Source organism: Sander vitreus, chromosome 9, assembly GCF_031162955.1.
Source record: "Sander vitreus isolate 19-12246 chromosome 9, sanVit1, whole genome shotgun sequence".
NCBI classification, from domain to species: Eukaryota; Metazoa; Chordata; class Actinopteri; order Perciformes; family Percidae; genus Sander; species Sander vitreus.
Genome location: NC_135863.1, coordinates 34,225,745 through 34,251,682, shown reverse-complemented (window position 1 = coordinate 34,251,682; position 25,938 = coordinate 34,225,745). Strand labels below are relative to the sequence as shown.

General features: G+C 40.9%; 2 protein-coding genes across 2 annotated transcripts; both read left to right on the top strand.

Annotated features, from left to right (window-relative positions):
- The first annotated feature begins 1,969 nt into the window (after positions 1-1,969).
- On the top strand, positions 1,970-7,789 carry scly (selenocysteine lyase). Its single transcript, XM_078259891.1, has 13 exons — positions 1,970-2,079; positions 3,052-3,131; positions 3,260-3,369; positions 4,545-4,645; positions 4,786-4,963; positions 5,120-5,247; positions 5,480-5,635; positions 5,722-5,828; positions 5,943-5,979; positions 6,621-6,704; positions 6,959-7,058; positions 7,313-7,388; positions 7,484-7,789. The coding sequence occupies exons 2-13, from the start codon at positions 3,118-3,120 to the stop codon at positions 7,635-7,637; spliced, it is 1,245 nt and encodes a 414-aa protein (XP_078116017.1). The 5' UTR covers positions 1,970-2,079; positions 3,052-3,117; the 3' UTR covers positions 7,638-7,789.
- Positions 7,790-7,888: 99 nt separating this feature from the next.
- Positions 7,889-25,915, top strand: espnla (espin like a). The gene is made up of 11 exons (XM_078259889.1): positions 7,889-8,727; positions 9,380-9,570; positions 13,339-13,525; positions 13,613-13,795; positions 13,950-14,081; positions 19,336-19,500; positions 19,602-19,743; positions 19,870-20,042; positions 20,112-20,276; positions 20,956-21,914; positions 25,119-25,915. The coding sequence occupies exons 1-11, from the start codon at positions 8,434-8,436 to the stop codon at positions 25,648-25,650; spliced, it is 3,123 nt and encodes a 1,040-aa protein (XP_078116015.1). The 5' UTR covers positions 7,889-8,433; the 3' UTR covers positions 25,651-25,915.
- Positions 25,916-25,938: the final 23 nt, after the last annotated feature.

Here is a 25,938-nt window from a genome sequence, read left to right as displayed (position 1 = left end):
AAGAAATCAATGCTGTTGACAGTTTCAAAGTGCAAGTTGAAAGACCGTACAACTGTTCTTTTTAATCCCTTCATCTGATCCTTGATGAAAATTGCTACTGTGCTTTTTCTACTTTATTTCATTCAAATTGATTATGAATCCAAAAACTAGGTACAAATGCAGCTTGGGAGTTGTTTGGGAGAAGTTTGAGTGATAAGCATGCCTCAGGTTAGCCAGCCTAGAGTGCATGCTCGCTGACAGTATGACATTTCACTTACATCATCTCCAATCATTAAACTGTTACACAAAAGCGCACAAATAATATATTTAGCAGGGGATTAAATTGTAACATCAATTCAGTATGTTTTTATTTTTTATGCTGAGGTAATCCATACAATACCTTACTCTACTATAAACATATTTCCTGAGATTGGAAAGTATTCTGTGTGTTGTGGACATATTTCTGAAGTGATCAAATCAAAACATTTTACAACCATACGTGTGTGCACAACTGTCAGTAGTTGTGGCTAATCAAACAGTCAAATGTCTGTTAATATCTTTCGCTTGTTGTGTAGCAAGCAAGACCTGTGATCAATGTTATGATCAAAGTATATCACAGACTGTGTTGGCAGAGACTGCAGTTGTATTTGATTTGGCTATAGCATCATCATTGAGGGAATGCCCTGCTGTTCTGTACATTATACTGTCTCAAGCACTCTTTTCTGTCTCATTTAAATGAAAACACAATCTTAAAATGCAAGCCCGGCATTGCTCCAGTCTGATCTGTGTTGAGATTATTCTTGGTGTTTTCATTTGGCATTTTAATGTGCGTCACATTTGAGCCAACCAAAGTTTTGTTGGTGCAGTCACAAAAAAATCACACTGAATGTACATTGATATTTGAAAATACTTATTTTGCTGGAGTGGTTATGTTGACCTGTCTTTTGTTTTCACAGTCTGGTTCCTTATTGATTGTAGGTAGGTTACTATCAGGGAACCAAATGGAGGTATTATGGGATATACCTGTAATTATCTGTCCACTGACGTGTGAGGGGATGTTGGTTCATGATGGCATTGCCTCTTGTACAGAGTAATGCTGTAGTAACCTTACTGTCACACTTACTCCTTTTTCAATATCACCATCATGCTCTGACAGCCTTTGCAAAATCTACTTTTTCTAATACCTCCCCTCCCCTTTCAAAGAAATATCATTTACATTTTTGTGCTTCCACATCTAATCTTTTTTTCTTTTCTTAATTTTCAAATGTCACCAGTTTTTTTCCTTCTTAAAATTATTTTGCATTGTATATAAACATGATTGCTGTGAACAGTGTATTATAAAGTTGCATCCATTTGCAAAATCTTAAATGGGCAGTAGTTCAGTCAGTGTCTCTGAGTGTTGGAGTTTAGCGTCAATTGTTTGTGTACACTAAACACATTGTCATATATTAAATAAACCTGAAAATGTTGCAACACAAAGTATGGACTCCTCTTCTTTATAGAATATACACCCATTTTCAGTATTTGTTTTTGTAACCAAGCAGCACAAATAATAAATATGAATTGACTGTATTGCACGATTGTTACCATATAGAAGCAGAATACAGAGTTGCCATGTCTGCACGCCAGCATTTTGGGAATGTTTATATTTCAATTTTTTATTTTTTTTATTATTACTTATTTATGTCTAAATCCTCATCTACTAACGTTAGATTAAAATTGAATTGATCTTTCAGGTTCTTTCGAAATAAGAACTGCTGTTAGTAAACAGTTGATCCTGCCTTTCGAGTGGTAACGTTACAGGTAAAAAAGAAAAAGACTGAATGGTCTTTGCTTTTACTTATGTTCTAAGGTTATATAAATATAATGTATATAATAAACAATATATAAATATATATCAAAACGTTAAAATAGTTTTGAGCGTTCTCTGACATCTTTTAGTTAATTGCAGCTTTCCCTTTAAGACACCTGGCAACCCAACGGAGTCCTCCCTATTCCAGTCAGTCCAGTCCTACTTACTGGCTCTGGTTAGCTAGCTAGCTAATGATTGACACAGACCGTAGTAAATCTATCCAGGACACCTTCACATCACTTCACAAGGTTAGACACAAAGCCTGCCGTGTCACACATATCTTATTCATTAGCTAGAGCTTGAAAGGAGATTAACAGTTAAATGGAATCATGCTAGCAAAAATGATTTAGCAGCACTAGCTAACGTTAGCCTTAGCTAAAGTTAACAGATGTTACTTACAGTAAGTTAGCGTTAGCTGGCTAAATATCCCGGTGTCGCAGGCATTTCCAGGGATGGGACAGGTTGTTTTAGCTAATGTTCCAGTTTCCCCGTGTTTTGAGTTAACCGTAAGCATAGTTGGTACCAGGAAGCTACCCGATAACTTAACGTTAGCTGATTATAACGATAACTTAACGTTAGCTGAGTATATAACGTTACCTGTCAGCATGGCTGTAACGTTGGTATACGTGCAGTTTAGTGTCACAAATTCCCCATACAATGTCCTTAATTATGAACCTGCTAAACCACCTGTGCTACCCTACCCCTACCCTTAACCTGTCTCAAATAAGACCCTCATCATTTGGGACACTCAGTTTTTGGAAAATAATTTGTGACACTAAACTGCACGTAAGCCGGCTTCACATGTGTAATACACCTGTGTAGTCTCTGTGAGATACCCAGTTGGCATTTAATTACATACTACAATGATTAAAATTGAGTAGCTTATACAGTAGTACATTTAATCCATCAATATTCAGTTACATCTGCTGGGAATAATACCATACTATACTATATATATATATATATATATATATATATATATATATATATATATATATACTATACACATACATACATACATACATTGGAATTGAAACTCACGCAGTGCTTTCAAAATAAATGCAGCCCTCACTAATTAAAAAGTGGAGAGATATAAATAAAAGCTTTGCTGTAAAGAGTTATACAGTGTTTAATTAGAAATTACTAGGAATTTAGTTTTTACTGGGAATATTGCCTGACTAATAAATGTACATTCTGCTAAATGTCTTATTTCTCCCTAGGAGTGTCTGATGACATCACCACGGTAAAAGGTCACACCTTCACTGGCCATACAACGTTATTCTGAAATGAGTGTAGACAGGTAGGAAGGTTTGATTTGGATTGGTCATGTCGTTAATTAGATTATTTTTACTGCTCTTGATGTACAGTATATCGGCTTAAACATAAAATGAGAGAAAGTTTCTCTCCAATGTACCTAATGTAATGTAGGATCTACATGGATTACAATGCCACGTCTCCGCTGGAACCACAAGTGATCCGAGCCATTTCTGAAGCCCTCCAGGATGCCTGGGGAAACCCCAGTAGCAATTATATAGCAGGTGAAGAACACTTAAACCTTCATCAAAATGCTATTACACTGAATTCATTTTGGAATTGGAAAGCAAGTTATGTGTGTGTGTGTGTGTGTGTGTGTGTGTGTGTGTGTGTGTGTGTGTGTGTGTGTAAAATAAAATTCCTAGAACCCTTTTTTTCTCGTGTTCTGACTGGACCAATTTGGGGATTATTAAGTCCCTCTGGCCGCAGTTCCTGTAACTCTTTCAGCTCCTACTTCAGGACAGGGTCTTTTTGCTGTTCCCTTTTCAGCATAGGAACCTAGGTCAACGAGGGTCAGGTTTCCGGTACAGACAGACCAACAACGGGACAATTTTAACAATTTTCACCATCTTATTCATCACTAATTTCACTTCTGACAACGTTTTAGGCGAGAAATGAACTGTTTAGATTTTGAATATAGTCAGTCTTGCGCAAATTGATGCCGAATTGACAATTTGTTTCAAGGTTTTCGGAGTTGAGATGCTCCATGAAGTGAGGCGACAGCCAGCAGGCGCCTGCCCCGGCCTCTAGCTCGTCGCTGGGCCAGTCACGCTCAGACACCTCGCTGTAAGCTGGAGGCCTCTCAGACCACTCTCGTAAATAAGAGGCTTTTATTTCACCGCTGACGGTTCGTTTGTTTAAATATCACAACACATGTCCATCATAAGATTAGTCTTTTCGGAGTTAAACTCCACCTCGCTCGCTGGCCGGCCGTCACACACACACACACACACACACAGTCACACACACACACGTCCACAGTGCAGCAGGCAGAGGCGGGGGAGAGAGAGATCCACGTTTCTCTTCAGGAGACTTGTTTAAATTATGACACATAAGCTATATACATTAGATTTAGTATTTAGTTCATACTTTTTTTGGTGTATTTGTTTTCTGATTTTAACGCTATAGATCGTTGCTGTGCTTGTATCACTCCCTTACCCCTCCTACCAGTCCCTATGGCCACTTGGCCAGTGCAAATGCAAATGGGAAAACCGGTTTTGGGGGAGAGTAGTTAGTAGATCTCTTTAGAAGTGGACTTTTCCTATAACTACGTTCCTCTAACTACTTGGTCGGAAAGCGGCTAATGCTGATTTTCCCTATTTTGCTTTCTCAGCACCCTGTTGAAATCTCAGTGTGCAAACAATAAAGTTATTTTTGTATACGTCAATTTTATTTCTAGGTGCTAAAGCCAAGGTCATAATTAATCACTCCAGAGAGAGTGTGGCGAGAATGGTTGGAGGTAAAGCAGAAGACATCATTTTCACATCAGGTGGAACGGAGGTAATTAATCTGTTGGTGCACTTTTTTGCTCTGGTTTTTAAAAGCTACAACAGTTAAGTGTGATGCTGGAAAATATTTTGTGCAGAATAGTGGTATCATTGCATGCAATGGTGGTTTATAGCAAACAAATGTTCTTTCAGGCCAATAACCTGGTGCTTCACACTGCTGTAGAGCACTTCAGAAGAAGCTGCAGGGCTGCAGAGCAAGGTGAAGGGCACCAGAATGGAAACTATGCTCTTCCTCACATTATCATCTCAAATGTGGAACATGACTCGGTCAAACTAGTAGCTGAGCACCTACAGAGAGATGGCAAGGCAGGTAGGAGACCATCCTGTAAAATGTTATTCAGATTAATACCAGGAGAATATTTTTTGATTTAAGATATCAGACTTTATTTTAACATCTGTATTCTATAGTAGCTTCCTTACATGTATACCCTTTCTTGACTTGCTTGGGTAACTGTTTTTGTCACAGACGTGACATATGTGCCTGTGTCTAAGGTGACTGCCTGTGTGGAGGTGGAGGATATCGTTGCTGCGGTGCGTCCCAACACTTGTCTCATCTCTATCATGCTGGCCAACAATGAGACAGGAGTCATCATGGTAAGATAGAGATAGACTCTTCTAGGATCACCTGTAAATGTATCTCTTAGTACTCTCAGTACTGCTGTTAGAGAAATTCTACTTTGATTATCATAAAATATGTTAGAGTAGAACAATCCATCAATTTTTGAAGGTGAAATAGGAGCTGATAAATCCTTCTGTGGATCGACACAATTCCAATGTTAAAACAAAAAGCTCTGTGTGCAGTCTAATGTGCCTTATCTAATGTCAGCCAGTCCAAGAGATCTGCCAGAGAATAAACTCTCTCAACAAGCAGAAGGAACGGCTCAGGATCCTGCTCCACACTGATGCTGCTCAGGCTCTGGGGAAAATCCCAGTAGATGCCTGTGTACTGGGAGTGGATTACCTCACCATAGTGGGACACAAGGTCAGCCATCTGTCGTATAAAACATCTTTATTTGGCATCACAAATAGGTTAATACATGTTATTGACAGGTTTTGTAACATTTCTAGTTCTATGCCCCTCGGATTGGTGCGTTGTATGTGAACGGCCCTGGAACGAGAACACCTTTGTATCCAATGCTGTTTGGAGGAGGACAGGAGAGAAACTTCAGACCAGGGTAACATAATACATTGTCTTACTTGAGGAAAAGTCAATAAAGTACCAAATATGCATTAAACAATGGTCAAGATCTAAATATAAGGGTCTATTTCTGTCTTTCTGAAAATTACAGCACAGAAAACACACCAATGATTGCTGGTCTGGGAAAGGTATGTTTCTTGCTCTGGATGTGGAATTCTTTAGTCTAAAGGAGGTTTTAGCTTCCTGATTTAATTGTGCATAATTCAGTGGGGAAATTAGTGTCTTGTCAAAAACAGTTTGGCAGTTGGTTACAAATCTTTAACAATAAGCTTTTTGCATAGCAGTTGTGATTCTATACTATAATTTATGAAGCTGAAAATGTTTATACTGTTTGCCAATTAACATCACTGCTCATCTTTAGACTGTAGCTTGTTGTGTTAGTGAATTGAGACATTAAAATAGTTGCTAATGTACTAAATAAAAATGATACATGATCAGTTCTTACATTTAAAAATCAAGTGGTAGCATAGCGCTCTATTGCCCATGTGTGGAACGCGTCCTCCGAATGGATAGCATAACAAGACCTACTATGTGCCAGCGTTGTCTGCAGCTGTTCATGTACGCGTCTATTCCGTTTCACAGATGATCTGATTCATGTAGTACTGTCAGAATATAGTGACAGTTTGAGCAAATATGACAAAGTGATTTTTGATGAAAGTGACCTGTAAACTTGTAGCCTAAATACCATTGATATTGTTTCTTTATTTAGACACCAAAAATATCATATTATGTTTCATTTGTAGTGACTGATTTATTATTTGTCTGTTAGGCTGCAGAACTAGTGACCTGTAATCTGTCAGATTATGAAAGTCATATGCGAAGTACCAAACTTTACCTGGAGGAACGACTGAAGGTAAGTTTGAATCCATTTAGAGAGATGAAAAATGTCACATTCTCATTGTGACTGTGATAGATACTCGAATCAATTAGTCAATAGTAATGTTATCAGTTTATGGTGTGATTGAGTTCATTTGAACTGTACTATGACTACGGTTCACAGGTATTTTTGTTCTTTGACTAAAACATTATAACCTACATTAGCGTTATTCTGTTGCTTCCCTTTTTATGCATTAAAAAAAGCGTACCATCAGTATGTTTTCTTTTCAGGCCGTCTTTAAAGACAAGATCCACTTCAACAGCCAATACCCTGGCTCTGATATGCTCCCTAACACATGTAATGTGTCCATCCTGGGCCCAACATTACAAGGTGATCTCATGACTCCTCCGTCTCTGTCCTATGTCTGGTCTGCCCTGCCAATCCAAAACAGTGTCCTCTAGCCCTACACCAATGTTTGTCAGAGACAGTTCATGACCTGCACAGGGCTGTTTGTAAACTACAAAGGCTTTAAATGTCTCTCTCTGTCTCTCTCTCTGTCTCTCTTTCTCTCTGTGTCTCTCTCTCTGTCTCTCTCTCTCTCTGTCTCTCTATCTCCCTCTGTCTCTCTCTCTCTCCTGCTTTAGGCTGGAGAGTATTGTCCAACTGTAGGAGGCTGTTGGCCAGCGTTGGTGCCGCCTGCCACTCAGACAGTGGAAACAGGTAAAAGACGCCCTCTTTCACCTGTTATGCTTTCATCCAGACACCATAATGATCAGGTTGCATAACTTCCCTGCACTTCACTGTCTGTCCATCAGGCCTTCCCATATCCTTCTGAGCTGTGGTGTCCCCTCAGAGGTGGCAGCTAATGCCTTGAGGTTGAGCGTTGGCAGGGGGACGACCAAAGCAGATGTGGATGCAGTTGTGGAAGATCTGAGGGAAACTGTGCAGCTGCTGGAAGAAATGGACTGACAGCCTTCATGTGCCTAGACAGTCCTGTAGGTCAAATCATGTAGGTCAAATACGGATGTTAAAACTACATCATCTGTGTTTATTGTTACATTAACTGATCATGTAAAATGGATGAAATATTTAATATAAATAATAAAAGGGAAGAACTTGAAGCGACCTGAGGGGTGGTGTTCTGGAGCGATGACTGTACAACTTCCATCACGTCATGTAAGTAGCTAATCAGCTAATTGGAGTCGGGGCAACATGTGTGAGCATTATTGAAATAAAATATTAAGATACACTTTTAATATTTTTTCACTAATCAACTATAAAATATATGTAGATTATAGTCTTGTAACTGTTTAGTCATCCCCACTGAGATGAATTTTTAAAATAGTTGTAAAAAACAGACACTCATTGTAATCCACCATGCCTTGGCTCTGACTTCTCCCATTACTTAAGTTTCCGTGCCGCCTCAGTTCCCCCATCTCCAGTGAAGCGTTGGTGCGTGTGCCAGCATATGGTCACTGCCACACAAAGGAGAGCAGGAGGCCACAAGTTCTGCACCTCCACCCGTCTTTCATTACCTTTCTATCTCACTGGCTCTGACCCCCTCCTCTCTCCCCAATAGCCATGCTGGCCAGCTGGCCGCCGCTCGGGTGTCATTTTCCTGGCTGGGGAAGAGGCAATGAGTGCATGAGTTTTTGTTATTGAATGAGAGTTGAGCATGAGCAAGAAAGAGATGGTACCCTGATGGGAGCCAAAGAGCTTCAGGGAGCTTATTCTGTGTGCCATAACCTACTCATAGCAGCCGGGGATGGTGCTTCATCGGGCCATCCAGGCTGCTCGAGCAGGGGATCTTGCAAACTTGAGGGAGCTGGCATCTTCTGGTTACCTTTCACCTGCCATCACTGATGCTCAAGGTGCAGGCCCAGTGCACCACGCGGCAAGGTGTGGACGCCTGGAGTGCCTGCAGTTCCTGGTGAGTGAGCTGGGGCTGGCAGCTGATGCCCGGGCCTTGAACAGGGCCACACCAGCACATGATGCAGCAGCTACAGGCCACATCCGGGAGCTGCAATGGCTGGTAGACGTGGGAGGCTGCAACATTGAGGTAAATGAATCCACTGTGAAAAGGAAAAACCTACCCTGAGCTCGAATGCCTTGGAGAGATGCCACATGTCCAGTTTTCCTGGTAATTTCTGCTGACTCCATCGTGTGTGAGTCTGAATTCAGGCGAAGGCTTTAGATGGTCATCTAACTGATCCCAGAGTATAGTTACATCACTGCAGCTGTAAAAGGTACTGTACACCATGTATTACCAGCTGATTACATCATATGGTGTTGACTTACTGGGTATCCATTAGTATTATATAGCAAGTATAATTACGTCCAGATGCTTGAGGGGAGCTCTCACTGAACTAGCTATTAGTATCGTCTAGCCTACGTACATCTCTGCTTCTCAGAATTATACATGCCCATTTCCATTGAATTTACAGAATCCTTAAAGAAAACAATGTTTCATCTTATGGTTTTTTATTGATTATTAATTGAGACCACCAAATATCTCAATTGTTGGTCCTCACAAGAATCCCTACTGTAGCTTTGGAAAATAAATATACCTGTTTAATATCTTGCACCATCTTGTGTACATATCAGTAGTGAAACTCCTTTGACGTAACTTGATAAGTGTTTATTACAATAAACCTTCACAGTAGAAGAGTTCAATTAGTCTAAATCAAGCTTTATTTTCATAATGTTTCCAGGATAGGGATGCTGCTGGTGCCACTGTCCTCCACCTCGCAGCCCGATTTGGGTGTGTGGAGGTCATTAAGTGGCTGCTATCTGTTGGAGGAGTGGCCGGGGTGGAGACAAACTGTGGAGCTGTACCTGCTCACTATGCTGCAGCCAACGGGGACCTCACCTGTTTAAAATTCCTTATTCAACAGGCACCTGGGTAAGTTCACAGCAATCACTGATTGTTCTTTGAAATATGGCGGAGGTCACACCTGAATACAGCAGTGTCCCGCCCCAGTAGATGTGGGTGTTTGTCATAGACTGTTAAAACTATGTGCTTGTTAAACTATTATTTGAACAAAGGTTAAACAAGAACTCTGGGAAGTTCAACAAATGTAACTTAAAATTGAAGAAAAGAAGCCTACTGTCCCACTATTAGAATGATAAGCCTTTAACGAAAAAAGTCATAATTTATATAACTGTACTATAACTAACTATACCAAAACTAAACATAAGCCAGTCTCTCACAGCTTAGAGTGGTTCCCAAAATGTTTTGTCTGATGTAGTTTGCATCGGTACTATATAACATATACTACCTGGAGTGGGAGAATTCATCCATGAGATATAGCTTCATCTACAGTGGGGAGAACAAGTATTTGATACACTGCCAATTTTGCAGGTTTTCCCACTTACAAAGCATATAGAAGTCTGTAATTTTTATCATAGGTACACTTCAACTGTGAGACCGAATCTGAAACAAAAATCCAGAAAATCACATTGTATGATTTTTAAGTAATTCATTTGCAATTTATTGCATGACATAAGTATTTGATACATCAGAAAAGCAGAACTTAATATTTGGTACAGAAACCTTTGTTTGCAATTACAGAGATCATACGTTTCCTGTAGTTCTTGACCAGGTTTGCACACACTGCAGCAGGGATTTTGGCCCACTCCTCCATACAGACCTTCTCCAGATCCTTCAGGTTTTGGGGCTGTCGCTGGGCAATACGGACTTTCAGCTCCCTCCAAAGATATTGGGTCCAGGTGTGGAGACTAGGCCACTCCAGGACCTTGAGATGCTTCTTACGGAGCCACTCCTTATTTGCCCTGGCTGTGTGTTTCGGGTCGTTGTCATGCTGGAAGACCCAGCCACGACCCATCTTCAATGCTCTTACTGAGGGAAGGAGGTTGTTGGCCAAGATCTCGCGATACATGGCCCCATCCATCCTCCCCTCAATACGGTGCAGTCGTCCTGTCCCCTTTGCAGAAAAGCATCCCCAAAGAATGATGTTTCCACCTCCATGCTTCACGGTTGGGATGGTGTTCTTGGGGTTGTACTCATCCTTCTTCTTCCTCCAAACACGGCGAGTGGAGTTTAGACCAAAAAGCTCTATTTTTGTCTCATCAGACCACATGACCTTCTCCCATTCCTTTTCTGGATCATCCAGATGGTCATTGGCAAACTTCAGACGGGCCTGGATATGCACTGGCTTGAAGGCTGCAGGATTTTAATCCATGACGGCGTAGTGTGTTACTAATGGTTTTCTTTGAGGCTGTGGTCCCAGCTCTCTTCAGGTCATTGACCACGTCCTGCCGTGTAGTTCTGGGCTGATCCCTCACCTTCCTCATGATCATTGATGCCCCACGAGGTGAGATCTTGCATGGAGCCCCAGACCGAGGGAGATTGACCGTCATCTTGAACTTCTTCCATTTTCTAATAATTGCGCCAACAGTTGTTGCCTTCTCACCAAGCTGCTTGCCTATTGTCCTGTAGCCCATCCCAGCCTTGTGCAGGTCTACAATTTTATCCCTGATGTCCTTACACAGCTCTCTGGTCTTGGCCATTGTGGAGAGGTTGGAGTCTGTTTGATTGAGTGTGTGGACAGGTGTCTTTTATACAGGTAACGAGTTCAAACAGGTGCAGTTAATACAGGTAATGAGTGGAGAACAGGAGGGCTTCTTAAAGAAAAACTAACAGGTCTGTGAGAGCCGGAATTCTTACTGGTTGGTAGGTTATCAAATACTTATGTCATGCAATAAAATGCAAATTAATTATTTAAAAATCATACAATGTGATTTTCTGGATTTTTGTTTTAGATTCCGTCTATCACAGTTGAAGTGTACCTATGATAAAAATTACAGACTTCTACATGCTTTGTAAGTAGGAAAATCTGCAGTGTATCAAATACTTGTTCTCCCCACTGTATTTGATCCATTTGTCCAGAACTGTTAGCAAGCTTTATCTATTTGTACTGTTAGCTACAGTAGCTTCATCTAATTCATCCATTTATCCACTTCTCTTATCTAGCTTGATCTATTCCATCTATTTATCCAGTATAGCTTAGCTAGCTTTAAATAAAAAACATTTTATCCAGTACTTTTAGCTATTTAAATTTATTTGATCTATTACTTTTAGCAACTTATTTCAACCCTTTATCTATTACTTTTAGCTAAGCTACATCAACTGTTTATCCAACATTACATTCAGCCAACTACTTATTTATTACTCGTTAGTTGAAGGTGCAATATGTAATACTGACTGCTTGTGTTTAAAATAGTTACTGCAGTACAAATTCAAAATACTGGAGAGAGTCATCCCCCCCCTCCTCCCCAGACTCAAAGTTCACGTTGGTTGCCAGGCTGATACCGCAGCATCCACAACAATGTTGCTAGACGCTTGTCTCACATAGCCAGACATTACTCCACTCCACAGCGGAGTGGCTAATGTTAGATGCTAGTCTCACATAGCCAGACATTACTTTACAGCACAGTGGAGTAGCTAACGTTAGATGCTGGCTATATTGACAGTCATAAAAGCCTGTGCTCACGTGGAGCTCTGTAAGTGTTTAATGGTCTAATCATCTCAGCTGGACTTGTAGGCCGTTATATTGTTGGCTAGTTGAAATTAGAATAAAACGTGTTTTGTGTGCAAAAATCTTAATGTGTAAAGTAACTAGTAACTAAAGCTGTAACAGATGAATGTAGTGGAGTAAAAAGTACAATATTTCTCTCTGAAATGTAGCAGAGTAGAAGTAGAAAGTGGCATGAAAAGAAAAGACTCAAGTAAAGTACAAGTACCTCAACATTTGTACTTAAGTACAGTACTTGAGTAAATGTACCACCACTGGATATCATTACTACGTACTATATTCACCTATGCGATGGAGTATTATAAAACACATAAACCAGTAGTTGGAGATGCTTATCCTGGTTCGTCGGCTTGTATGTCATGGCTAAAATACCAATAAAGTCAGTTCAAAACCAAGCAAGCACTCGAGAATCAGTACATTTACCAACAGAAGAATCATTGTATGGTATTCATACTTGACAGTATGAATTTCAGCTTTAGGGTGGGTCATGTGATGTTTTCATTCCCAGAGACTCCGATCCATAGACAGGTTCCTAATGTTGTCTACTATTACTTTTAATAACAATACGTAGCACTGCATTTTAAAGTTTTTCCACACGTTATGCTTATTATGGTTTTACAATACTGAGGTTTTTGCTGATATTCAGTATTCAATCGTTTTGTTCAACATTTCACGCAATACCAATGCCGGTAAAAACCAAGACCAATTAAGATATAGTATATTTCATTGCTTTACCACCATGTGTTTGGTGATGAGTTTTGGTGAGAAGCTTTAAGCTCATTGCTGATGTAGAGGTCTAAAAACACTTGTATGTACTTGTCCTGATACTTACATACTTTGCTGTTTGAAACATTTTGAAAACCATTTTATCTCCGTTTTGTGTATCCTTGAAGGCTTCTTTGTAGAATTCTGAATGTCACACTCAACTGAACAGAACCCTATTATGGCTAAAATAACCCAAAACATATATTGGTCCACGTGTTTTTTTAACATCGTAAATCATCACATATTAAATTGGTGCTTTGTATCAGGCAGAATTTATGATATTGGTCCCACTACTGACAACATGTTTTAAAGCATTTAATGGCTGATAGTAACTCCCTGTTGGACTACAGATGTGTGGACCACCAGACTGTCACCGGTGCTACCCTGCTCTATCTGGCCTGCCAGGAAGGGCACCTGCATGTTGTAGAGTACCTTGTGAATGAGTGCGGTGCTGACGTCCACCTGAGGGCCCACGATGGCATGACCTGCCTGCATGCTGCTGCTCACATGGGCCACCAAGCTGTGGTGCTGTGGCTGGTCAGTAGAGAAGCACAACAACATGTTTCCTAGATATAGTTTATGTTTTTTTCACCACGTTGATGTTTTTTCATTAACCCCAAATAGGTGACCACTACTGGTGTCAGCTTGTCCTGCCAGGACAGAGATGGAGCAACTGCTCTGCACTTTGCTGCCAGCAGAGGGCATTGTTGTATTTTGGAGAGGCTGCTTCACATGGGGTCAAAGATCATCAAGGATTACTGGGGAGGGACGCCACTTCATGATGCTGCAGAGAATGGAGAGCTGGAGGTTGGATGCAACTTTTTTCTTTAGTTTTTTTGTTGTTCTTGTTATAGTTTTTGTCTTATCTTTTCTCAATAAACTAAACTGTTTTTCATAAAGCAATGTTTTATACATATTGCTGTGTCTTGGTCAACTATAGTGTTCTATTTTTTTCTTTCAGTGCTGTAAAATCCTGTTGGCCAATCAAGCGAACCCTTCAGATCGTGATGTTGATGGCTTTACAGCAGCCGACTTGGCAGAGTACAATGGACACCATGAATGTGCCAGATATCTCTGTGCTGTGCAGAAAAATGTAAGCTTTCTCACTCTCACCTACAGAATATTTTATTTAACACATTTTCCTAATTTGTGTCCTCTCTTTGTGTCAGCACTGCCCAGCTGTTTACTTTGGCATGAAAATCAAAGCTAGTTTGGGATGTGCGGTCAACAGCAAACATCTGGAACATCTTGGAACCTCGGTGAATCATTTTCTTAATTTGCGACATGTATTTCATGCAGGTCAGGCCTGTCCTTCTCCAGCGCTGTTGTCTTCCACTCCGCCTGATTGCTATGCTCTCAGTTTAAGAGGACTAAGAAAGTGGAGGATGATTGTCTTTGTGTTTAATAGGGCATTACAAGTGATGGTGGCGTGAGTGCTGGAGGAGATTGTTTCCTTCTCAGTTTGCCACCGAGGACACTTCTTTTGTTTAGTTGCAAAGAGCACAACACTCCTTAATGTGATTGATGAATATTTTAGTGTTAGCACATTGTTTATGCTGGTGTTGCCTGTTCAAGTCAGGGGTCAATGCAGTAAAAAACTGGCCTGCATTTAACTCAAACAGTCAGTGTGCTGTGTCCAGCCTGTTTATATCTTGATTTATTTGTTTTTCTTTTAAATAGCTACATAATAATTAGGTTTAGAGGATTACAGTTTATACTGATACTGAAATTTGAGCTTGTGGAGTTGATTTTAAATAGGAAACAGATTATACTGTTAATTGAAAAAGCCTATGGGGACCACTCTGTCAGCCGACCTGTTGAACCTTAAAGCCTCACAGCTGTCCACCTGCAGCCTCTCCTTGTTTCTTCCCATCACACTTCACTTGCCGCCTATAGCGCACACTACACAGCGATATACACAGAGTAAAGAAGGCTGTCGGCCCAAAGAAGCCATTAATAAGTCAGCAGAGAAGAGCAGCACTCATACATAAAGAGGATGATGATAGGGAGCCAGCGAGGCGTGGCTGCTGAGCTCTCCTCTCCCATCAACAATGGAGAGCTAATTAGCACAGGGGCCGCTGCAACGTCGAACGCAGCCGGAGCCGCAGCCAGCTAAGGGCCTATCAGTTACCCCTCTCCAGCGGCTCAGGTGGAGGGCCCATGGGCTGAGCCCGTTATGAGATCCACAAGCTTAAGTTTCAGCGTTTTCACCATTCTGATGCCTGGAACCGGCAACTCTATCCCTCTGTGGACTCGGAGAGCAGGATGTCATTGGCTTCAAACAAACGTTTGATTGTGTGTCATGTTTTTTTCCAAGGATTTGGAAGTGCTATGATTGTCACCTTTGGATACTGTGTAATGTTGGTAATGACAGAATGATGTATTTGGTTTCTTGGCAGTGTATTAATTGGACACACAGATGGAGGCTTGATGTGAACAAAGAGGTCATCTGATAGAGAACCTCAAATAGCCTTTTTATGATTTTAAATCCTCATAATATTTGGAAAACAAACTATGTAATGCTTTGAAACCTACCGAAGATGAGCTGTACAAGTAGACATGCGTTAATTACATTTGTGGTGGTGTTTTATGTTTGTAAAGTGCTGCGGAGATCACAGGTTTCATTGGTTCTAAAGTGTCAGTCAGATAATCTCATTTCCGAGCAGCAAGCTAAATGGATTGGGACATTGAGCAGGGTGAGCTGTGTATTTGGCCTCTTCGCATGTTTGGATCACTCACAGCGAGGTCAGACTTGTTCAGCGCTGTCAACCGCTCTTCCTCTTCTCGCATCTCAGGAACAGCTGCAATCAAATAAACAGTGTGTGGTGTGAGGTTTACTTCATACACATTTGAGGCTTTTGTTCTCCATTGACAGCCATCAGACCCAACGTACTGTTGTTTGAGAATGGTATTTTTAGACAGAGGAAACACTTTGCCGTCTAATTCATCACTGGAATTGGAATCATTATCACCAGAGAGCATCTGATAGACTCATTGTGTTCTTTATTTTGTCAGAGATAAAATAATCTGAAGATCAGATGAGTTGATTTGTCTCAATCTTATAAAGCCTGGCTGCATCCCAGTTGCATGTGTATTACAGATGGGGAGATATTTTACAGAACTATAAAATCTAGATCCTATCCCCATACACCTTGTAATACTCTCTACACACATGTTCTACTTTGAAAAGTATTAAATGCCAAGGTGTTAAAATCTAGTAATAATTGTAGAGCTGCAATAATTAATCCATTAATCGAGTAGTTGATCGACAGAAAATAAATTTGCAACTATTTTAATTATCGTTTTAAATTTTTTTTAAAGCTTAAATGCCAGAAATGAACCGTTTGAGTGTGGTGTGAATATTTTCTTTATGCTGTCTTCTACAACATTAAACATGAAATGTTTACCTATATTAATAGGTGTATTTGGGTTTTGGAAAATTGAAATGGTCATCTTTCACTATTTTCTGACTTTTAAAGACTAATCGTCAGTCGCGGCCCTAAATGGCCATCTCTTTGTTGTTTTTAAATTTCAAGGATGCTGATATGCATCGGTTTTATCATAGTCATAACATCTTCTGTTTGCTGTTGTCAGCTTTTTCACATTAACAATCAAACCCAGCTCTTTAAGCTTTTGCTGTCACATTGTGTTTCCACTGTCACAGTTTACAAACCATCTCAAGTAGATTTGTACCCTCACAAAAAAAGCTTGATGAATTAACTCCTCTGTTCAATTGTCTCAAGTGGAAAAAAACGCCTGAACGTGTATGGATAAAATGTCTCTTTTCCAGCTGCTTTGACAAGTCTTCCACTGATACTTCCCTTCGTGCAACAACATGGCCATTGGTTTGTCCAGTGACACTACCGGCCACCCTATCCTATCCCTTAATTATTAACCGCATTCTCCGATCAGAGTTTATTGTTTATTGCCTGGCGACCCTTGGCTACTGGCAGAGATGCTGATGATGGTGTCAAACAAGTGGTTGGTGATCTTAAGATAGTGTCACATCCTCGTCACGGAGCGACCGCTCCAGATACCTGGCTGCACGAGTCGTTGCCTCAGGAGTTTCTCCGTTCAGTCGTACCAGAGTGCACAGATCAAGGTTAGTAGGTTTTAGGTTGGTCTATAGATCATTTCCACTAGAGTTTGTACTGTCTGTGCTGCTTTTGCTTGTTTTTACTCCTCTTTATGCTTTATTACATTACTTTATTTTTCCTTGAGCATTTGTTCATAAGTGACATGACATGCTGAGTAATTAGTTGTGTATAATGAAAGGAAAGTTTTGTACGTTGTTAAGCCCTAGCTAACAGATGTTTTGGCAATGTTTAACCTATTTTCTGATCAGTTGTGGCCTCTTACGGTTAGGCATGACTAATATTCCAGGCACATGACCTTACTATGGTACTGTATGTTGTCATTGTTGATTTTTTTTCTTCCTTTTTTTGAATCCTGCACTGTTTCTAGATATAGTTTTCTGATCCAGTAGCTGTTAACAATGTTCCATTATGAAGTAGATCAATATTGTCATTTGTCTTCTTTAGCTAAGCTACAGCGGGTGCAAAAAAGCTGTAAATCTTCAGTATGTCAGTAGTTAGCCTCTCAAGCATTTACCTCCTTGCGGGAAACCTGAGAGTATTTGAACATGTGAGTGGACATGTATTTACACTATAGTGTTCTGTGTATAATGTTCACCCGCTGTATACATTCCACATTGCAATTTATCACCAAGAACGTGAATATTTCATGTGGAAGCAGGTTGTTTTAATGATTGACTCCAGAATTACAAGACATGTTTTTAAATACACATGGTGTTCTGAAATGCTTAAACCCTCTCGTGGCTCGACCCACAGAGACCACAGATTACTGGTGCGGCATGTCCGACAATGAGGCAGCACTGAGTAGCTGTTTCTTAACTCTTGGCTCCTAATCTGCAGGGATCGGGGCTCTTTGTGGTCTTTGATAGAGGGAGACTAGATCCAGGCCAAAACAGGGCTAGGCTAACTACAGTATATCTGCGTGGCAATTGTGATGTGGTGCTGATGAAAACCAAATGCTCTCTGGCCACTGGGTCTAATTAAACACACACACGGACCGGTTCATCATAGCTTTTAGGACACTGTTGTTACAACTGTTACGAGAAGGGTCACAAAGGAATCAGGCTCCCCCTCCCCTTTTCCCAGCACCATAGTTTATCTATTTATGGATTGCACAACTTTGGGGCAGTTAATTCCTCCGCCTGAGCAGTGTCACAGCATATTTCGTGCTGTTGGACATCAAAGTGCTGTGTGAGAGGAAATGGCAAGGACCACCTCACGGACACAAAGCACAACAGCATGCAGCAGCATATTAGGGCTGTCTTTGATGTTTTGGTTAATAATAATGTCCTTGGAGAGCTGAATTTGATATGCATTCTGCATGGAGTGCATTAGAACAATGCAGGTTCATTAAAGGGGATCTAAATGTTTCCATACATCCTCCCTAGAGTGGTGTGAAAGGCTGCCAATTATTCAAGGTTGCTTACTATTCCATGTGCTTGTTTGGTTCTTTTGTCTTTCATAGTGCATGTCTTCAGGCTTTAAAATGTTTTGATGTGTTTTATTAATTTCATTTAACCTATTTCTTACAATTCCTTACCGAATTTTAAAAAATGGTTTCACTGGCATAATGTACAGTACAGATGATTAAAAAAACAAAGCCAATCTAACTCTTACTTCCATGCTTAGCCTAATACAGTTTACTTCACTCCCTTTACACCTACATGTCATACTGACCTGTAGAAAACAATCCAAATAAATCTATATAATATAGGAATAATAGTGTGATTGATTACACTGCCTAAATCTACACTTCTATCTCCCACAATCTGTAAATGCTCTATTTCTGCCATATACTGTATGTTCCTACCTTTGGACAGAACTAAATTCATATCTTATTCCTTTACATGTATCTGTTAATATTGTGACTTTGACAACAAATAAAAAGGGAATTTATTTCCTGTAAAACAATAAAAAATATTATAAATATATATTTTGTGAATGGTAGAACTAAAAGTCCAGACTAATAGCTTTTTGTTATAAAGATGTACGGTGTTCAGAAAGTAAAAAGTTAAAATGTACAAAAACAATATCTATAAATCTGTTTCTGTTGTGTGTTGGCTCATTCACTGTGTGACAGCATGCAGAGGGACACAACATTTGACCCAATCAGCATGGACCGTTTGTTACCTGCTGTTTGATAAAGGCAAAAACAGTAGCAAAGGCATTTGTGATGTGGAGGTGTATGGATCACAAAACAGAGTTTTTGTCACATTTCATAATATTGGGTCTTTGTAACGGTGATGTGTGCAGACAGCCTGCACAGATAATCCCATCGAGGTAATTGCTCCAGTGGAGGAAGAAGTGAAGATCAAGCCGGCTGTGTTGTTGCAGTGCAGCAGGGAGGACTACTACGGCTGCCTGAGTGACACATGCACAGACACTTACGGCGGTAACCCAACCATGGATAGTTTAAAGGTAAGTGCTGAGTTCAGTTTTTCACCACGTTTTCCATTCTTCACAGTTAACTTATACAACCCAAAGCAACCGGGCCATGCTTCTTTTTTTGTCCAAACTAGCAACCTGAGAGTGAGGATTCCCCGCAGGCGAGATACCCTCAGCCTCCTGCACCTCCTTTACCTTCTGCTTCATCCATACCTGCCCAGCCGGAGAAAACAACCGCTGTCCACAGAGTAGAGCAGATTCAAATTGCAACATCTGGTGAGAAAACCAGTTCTGTTTATCTTATTCAATCTTAATTTAATTATTATTATTGTTATTGTTATTAGTACTATGTAATGGTTACATTATAGTGAGTAAGACAGACACTTCTGATTTGTATTTCAGTTATTAAAGGTTTCAATCAGCCCAAGGCCGCTGGGAGCGAGATAACTCTCTCTGCTGATAAGACGATGTTTCCTGATGCAAACCTCCTGGGTGGAAGAAAACTTCTTGGCAACATGAATTCCATTAAATCCTTAAAACAATCAGGATTATCAGGCGTTTTCCCTGGACAAGCAGTAAGTGCAGTAAGCTTTCCCTGTTTGTACATCCTTCCTTTCTTTAGCTAAAATGCAGTGTCTGTGCAGAACAAGATGGTGGTCCTGCCCACTGAGGAGGCCAACCTGTCGGACATCGACTACCTGGTGCCCACTCATGATGAGAGAGGCTGCCCCATTGCTGAGTGGAAGAGGCAAGTCATGGTGAGACAGCTGCAGGCCAGGCTGCTGGATGAGGAGGATCAGAGGAGGAAGGTAATATATCTCCATAGATTAAACAGGGTTAGAGTATTATTGCACTTACATTTATACATTCATCTCAATCTTACGTAGCACAGGTTCGGGGAATGTCATGATCACAGTTTTAGCTACATCATTGTAGTCTGGAAAACATTAAATGTGAATTGGTTGAGTCCAGCAGATACTGCACAGTGTACATGTACATGTACACAGGTTTACATAATGATGTTACATTGGTAGAAAAAAAATCAGCCAAAAAAGTTTGTCAATTAATCGATAACAGAAATGTAATCAGCAACTATTTTGATAATTGATAGTTTGCAGCCCTAGAAAAGTCAGTTAGAGTGTATGTTGACCAGCCTACTTCAAATCTCATTCTAAACAAATGACCAGACCACTATGAGCAAAGCGAAAATTGTGGTCTGATTTGGTGATGCTATTCTAAATCTGCATTACTGACAAAAAATGTAAAACATTTGGAAATTCTATCATCATTTAATTTTAATTGCCTATAACAAATCACTGAACACATAACACATTGCTAGTCAAGTCATATTTTTGAGGTTTGGATCACAGTTTTACTGTAGCATTACTCTTTCCCTCTCACGCCAAAGCCATTTGAAATGTTAAAAAAAAAACTTGAATATGACATCCTGCATGTTTATCTGCCTGCTGTTTGCCTCTTCTCTTACAGGAAAATGGGAACCGATATGCCAAAGTCAGCTGGAGGTACTCCCAAGCCCACAATGCTATCCTGGGACCCTCTGGTGAGCTGCTGACTGAGGATGACCTCATCTATTTGGAGCAACAGATTGCCAACGTCTCCATGCAGAGGAACTGTGAGGGCTACGAGCTGGAGCTTGCTCGCCTAGCCGAGGAGCTCAGGCACATCCTGCCAGCCCCCATAGTGAACATCACCGTCAACACACAGTTTAGAAACTTCTCAAGTCACGTTCCCCTACCTGTGTGGTGCGGCCGCATCTCAGGCATCGTAAAGAGCATGTCTCTGCTCATGACCAACCTGACAGACCAGCCCTACTCCAAGATGCCCAACACCGACCTGATCACCGTGTTCTCTCAGACACCAGACAGACAGAACTCCACCAGGGTACGCAGGGAGAGCATAGAGGATGAAATCCATCAGTTTGGGGTGTCCGTGAGAACTTTGAAGTCTAATTTTGAGACACAGAACTTAACTTTGTCAGATGAGGCGGCGGAGGCTGTCGTGTTAAGTTCTTTCCCACAGTTTGAGGCCTCAGAGTCGGACAAACAGCCTAATGTCTTGAGTTCGGCCCCAGAGACAAACCAGAACCGTGACTCTGGCATTGACCATGATGAAAATGTTACAGGTGTTGTAGAGTCCACCAGCCTTAGAAAGGAGCGTATAGTCGTGCTGTTCTTAGGCCACTGGAAGAAATCGGCCTACACTGTGACACTGAAGAACAAGGATGCAGCAGAGAGGAAGATGAGTGGTGGAAACCAGGGCATGGGTGACAAATCTGGGTCAGGTCGCAGGGGCAGCGTGGAGAGCGCCCAGTCGAAGATGATGAACAGTTCTCTGGGACACTTCTTCAAGCAGAGAAGTGCCGTCAACAAGATGCTGGGGAACTGGAGGAGCATGATCTCCAGTGTCCCGTCCAGACAGATACGCAGGTAGGGCTGCATGACTTTTTATAACGTACCATTGTCTGTGATAACCTTTAACCTTTTGGTACATGATACTGGTTGAGACCAAAACTACTACAACTACGACTGAGCTGGTATTGAACAGGTCTTCCTTGCATATAACCAACCCCTTCATAAAGTTGAATGAAAATCCATACATTTTAAAATATTGTTAATTAAAGCTATAGTGCATAGTTTCCGTCTCCCTCTTGAGGAATTCTAAGTAATGACAACAACACTGTCGGCACATCCACATGACGCAGGCCTTCGGTGATCACGCACCACCCCCACCCCTCCTCCACAAAGTTGCTGGTAGCGTTTAACCCGTCAAATCAAGGAGGACACGGAGGATTAAAAAAAACACGATGGACTCTTTAGAAGAGGTAGTTATTTTGTCATTTTTATGTCCTCTTCGTCTCCCAAGCTGAATGCTGCTGTTGTCCTATCACAGCGGTGACGTAAAACACATCACTCAAATTGCTGCACGCACCATTTTATAAACATAGCCATACTGAGAAATACAGAGAGCGTTTCGTGGAGCTGATTGTATCAACTCCTTTGGCAATGGCTTGAATGCAACGGGCGTTAATTAATATAAAATAGTCTAGGACTAGGAGTACATGCAGCAGTGGAAGAAGTATTTAGATCCTTTACTTAAGTACAAGTGTGTAAGTATCATCAGGAATGTGTCTTTAAAGTATTAAAAGTAAATGTATGCTCAATGCAGAAAAAGCCTCACATTTTAGAATCTGGAAACGATCACAACAGTTCTGTCAATCATTATTGTAGTATAGTGATTAATGGTCTAATCCTTTCAGCTGGACTTGTAGGTCGTTATATTGCTGGGTAGTTTAAATTATTATAAAACATTGTATTTTATAAACTAAATGTGTTTTGTGTGCAAAAATCTTAATGTGTAAAGTAACAACTAACTAAAGCTGTTAGATGAATGTAGTGGAGTAAAAAGTACAACATTGTACAGTTACATTCCACCATTTCTAACATGTTTGCCATATCAACTTCAAGAGCTTATAAATCAGCTTTTTAGCTTGAGTTACTTTGCCCCAAGTGGTCGAAAAAAAAGTATTAAGGATTAGTTCAGTTTCAGTTAAAATTAAAAAAATTGCTTAAAGTAATAATCTCAAAGATTTTCATTTAAATAAATGTCTGTTAAGTCACTATCTATCGCTGAATAAGGTAACCCAGTGGTGACTGAGTGGTGATAACTTAATTTCTTCAAAACTTAAATGTCCACGATACATCTTAAAAAGTATCCACTGAACAGCATAAAGGTCTGGTTTGGAATGCTGTCTGAAATTATTAGTTGATCAATCCATTAGTAGCCTGACAGAAAATTAATTAACAATTTAAAATATCAATTAATCATTGATGTCATTCAGCAAAACAAATGCCAAATATTTGGTGGTTAAAGGTCCAATATGTAATATATTTACTGTAATAAATCCAAAAATGACCCCAAGCCATCATCAGATATTAAGGAAACATGTTAAGTTGAAATACTATCTTTTCTGACAACAATGCTAATGCCAGTATTTTCTCCTTTTGAAATTTCCATTCCGTGACGTAATGTCTGTGTGTGTGTGTTTTGGCCTGTGTTTTGGTATCAACTGCCCAGTTTGACAGCCAGGCCGGGTTGCCAGATAGACCTGTAAAAACGTAAACCCAGCGCGCTACAGCTGGAATGTTAGTATAGCCATGAAAGCAGCAAACAAACCAACAGGATCTACGGAGATAGATTCTACCAGACATGAAAAAACAGCATGTTTCTAACAGTTGTGTGACCAGAGATGTAACAAACTTGTCTGGGTAAATATTGGAGATGTATTTGAAAGATGGAGACAGCTTAGAGCCCAAAAGGACTCAGAGTTGGCTAATTTCCTCCAGAACAGGTAAGCATTAGCTTCAGGCTAATTTATCACAGCTACTAGGGACGGACATTTTATGTCATTTCAACATTTGTGTAGCTACTCACATTGAATTATATAGCTAGAGTTGGTTACTCGCAAAAGCAATTGAGACACGGCCAGTAAAGTGATCCTAACTGGTCCTGGCTAACGCCGCCATGCTAACGTTACCGGAGGACCAGGCATGCAACCACGGCTGTAGCCTGTTCAGCGGCTGTAGCTGACAACGGTGAGTTATTTGAAGCCAAGAGAGGGGGGCTGTAAATCGGAAAGAGAGGACCTTGAGTTTGCAGTGTGTTTAGCGATTGTTGCCGTAATTCTAAGCCAATAAAGTGTGTTCAGTCGGGTGGAAAAGGACGGCAAGGTAGTGTTATTTTTTAGCGGTTCCTATCATAATTCTAAGCCGAGGAAGTGTGTCTGTCTGGCGTGTGGAGAGGAAGGTGAGGTTGTGGGATTTTTAGCGGTTCCTACGGTAATTCTAAGCCAAAAAAGTGTGTCTGTCAGTTGGGTACAGAGCTCCACGTGAGCACCGGCTTTTATGACTGTCAATATAGCCAGCATCTAACGTTAGCTACTCCGCTGTGCTGTGGAGTAATGTCTGGCTATGTGAGACGAGTGTCTAGCAACATTGTTGTGGATGCTAGGGTATCAGCCTGGCAACCAACGTGAACTTCGAGAGACGACTCTCTCCAGTATTTTGAATTTGTACTGCAGTAACTATTTTAAACACTAGCTGTCAGTATTACATATTGGACATTTAAGTTTATAATCTTTAGTGTCAGCCTTGTCTTGCATTGCCAGACCTTCCTCCACAGCGCTGCGGAGGAGGGTCTGACTAGTCTACACCGCATTCCTGGATGGGAGAAAAGCGTTCTCTGGTTTATTGACATTTCTTTAAACCAATCACAATCATCTTGGGCGGTGCTAAGCTCCGGACGGAGCCACGGTGCCTCTGCTAAATAGTCTCAGGAAGGAACTTGTTTTGGTGGAACATGTGTACGTTCAAAAGCAGTTTTAGTCGTGCAACAGAAAACTCAGATTGGACAGATAGTCTAGCTAGCTGTCTGGATTTCCCCTGCAGAGATCTGAGGAGCAGTTAACCATAGTCCTCACAAATCCACCGGAGGTTAGAACGCCAACACAAAGGAAGAGGAAGGGGATGGACATCCGGCCAAAAAGGACCTCCCAGAAGTGGAATGTCGTGGACATAGACTAGTGTCTGCCTAGTGTTAATACATCTTGAATAACCATTCAGTGTTATCCACAGGCTCCACAGGCAGCAGGCCCTCTACTCCCCAGAGCAGTTCCTACCTCGTCTGGACGGCATGCCGGTGGAGTACGACAACCTGACCCTGGATCTCTTCATGCTGGGCTACTTTCACATGCTGGAAATGGAGTTGCCCGTGGACGAACGCAAAATGAGACACCTGCTGTGCTTTGAGGTGTTTGACCATGTGGGGAGCTTTCCCTGGGAGCTGGTCAGGGACTTCCATAAGGCTGTCGTACAGGACATCGAGGCCGGGAACCGCGAGTGGAAGGACGGCTTTGAGGACATTAAAGTGAAGTTCTTTGGAAATACTGTGAGTCCTTCTGAAAGCACTGTAAAAGTGGTGAAACACATCCTCCCAGAGGTTAGACAGGTCCCTAAGGTCATTGTGCAGACGCCCACACCTGACGAGGGGGGGCTCCAGACTGGAACTGACATTTCCAGTTTTAGCAATGAAGAAATTTGTAAATACATCGACCGCAGTTTTGCTTTTTGGAAAGAGAAGGAGGCGGAGATATTTGATTTTGAGTAGTTGCTTGTGTCATTTTTTTTAATTTATTTGTATTTAGATTACATTAGAGCTGGGTATCAAACCTAAATACTGTTTGAATTGTGAACTGAATTGAAGTGCTGTAATGGTTTATCAAGTACCGAAAGCTAGCACCGAATGCTTAGCCAGATTCTCAGCCTTCATGTTTACTTATTTAATCAGATATTGCCTGATTTGAATTATAATTTTGTAAATTTTATACTGTATTTCATTGTGCTAAACCATTAAACTCTAAAGCATTTCAGAAGTTTGGACTTTGTTGTTAAATTT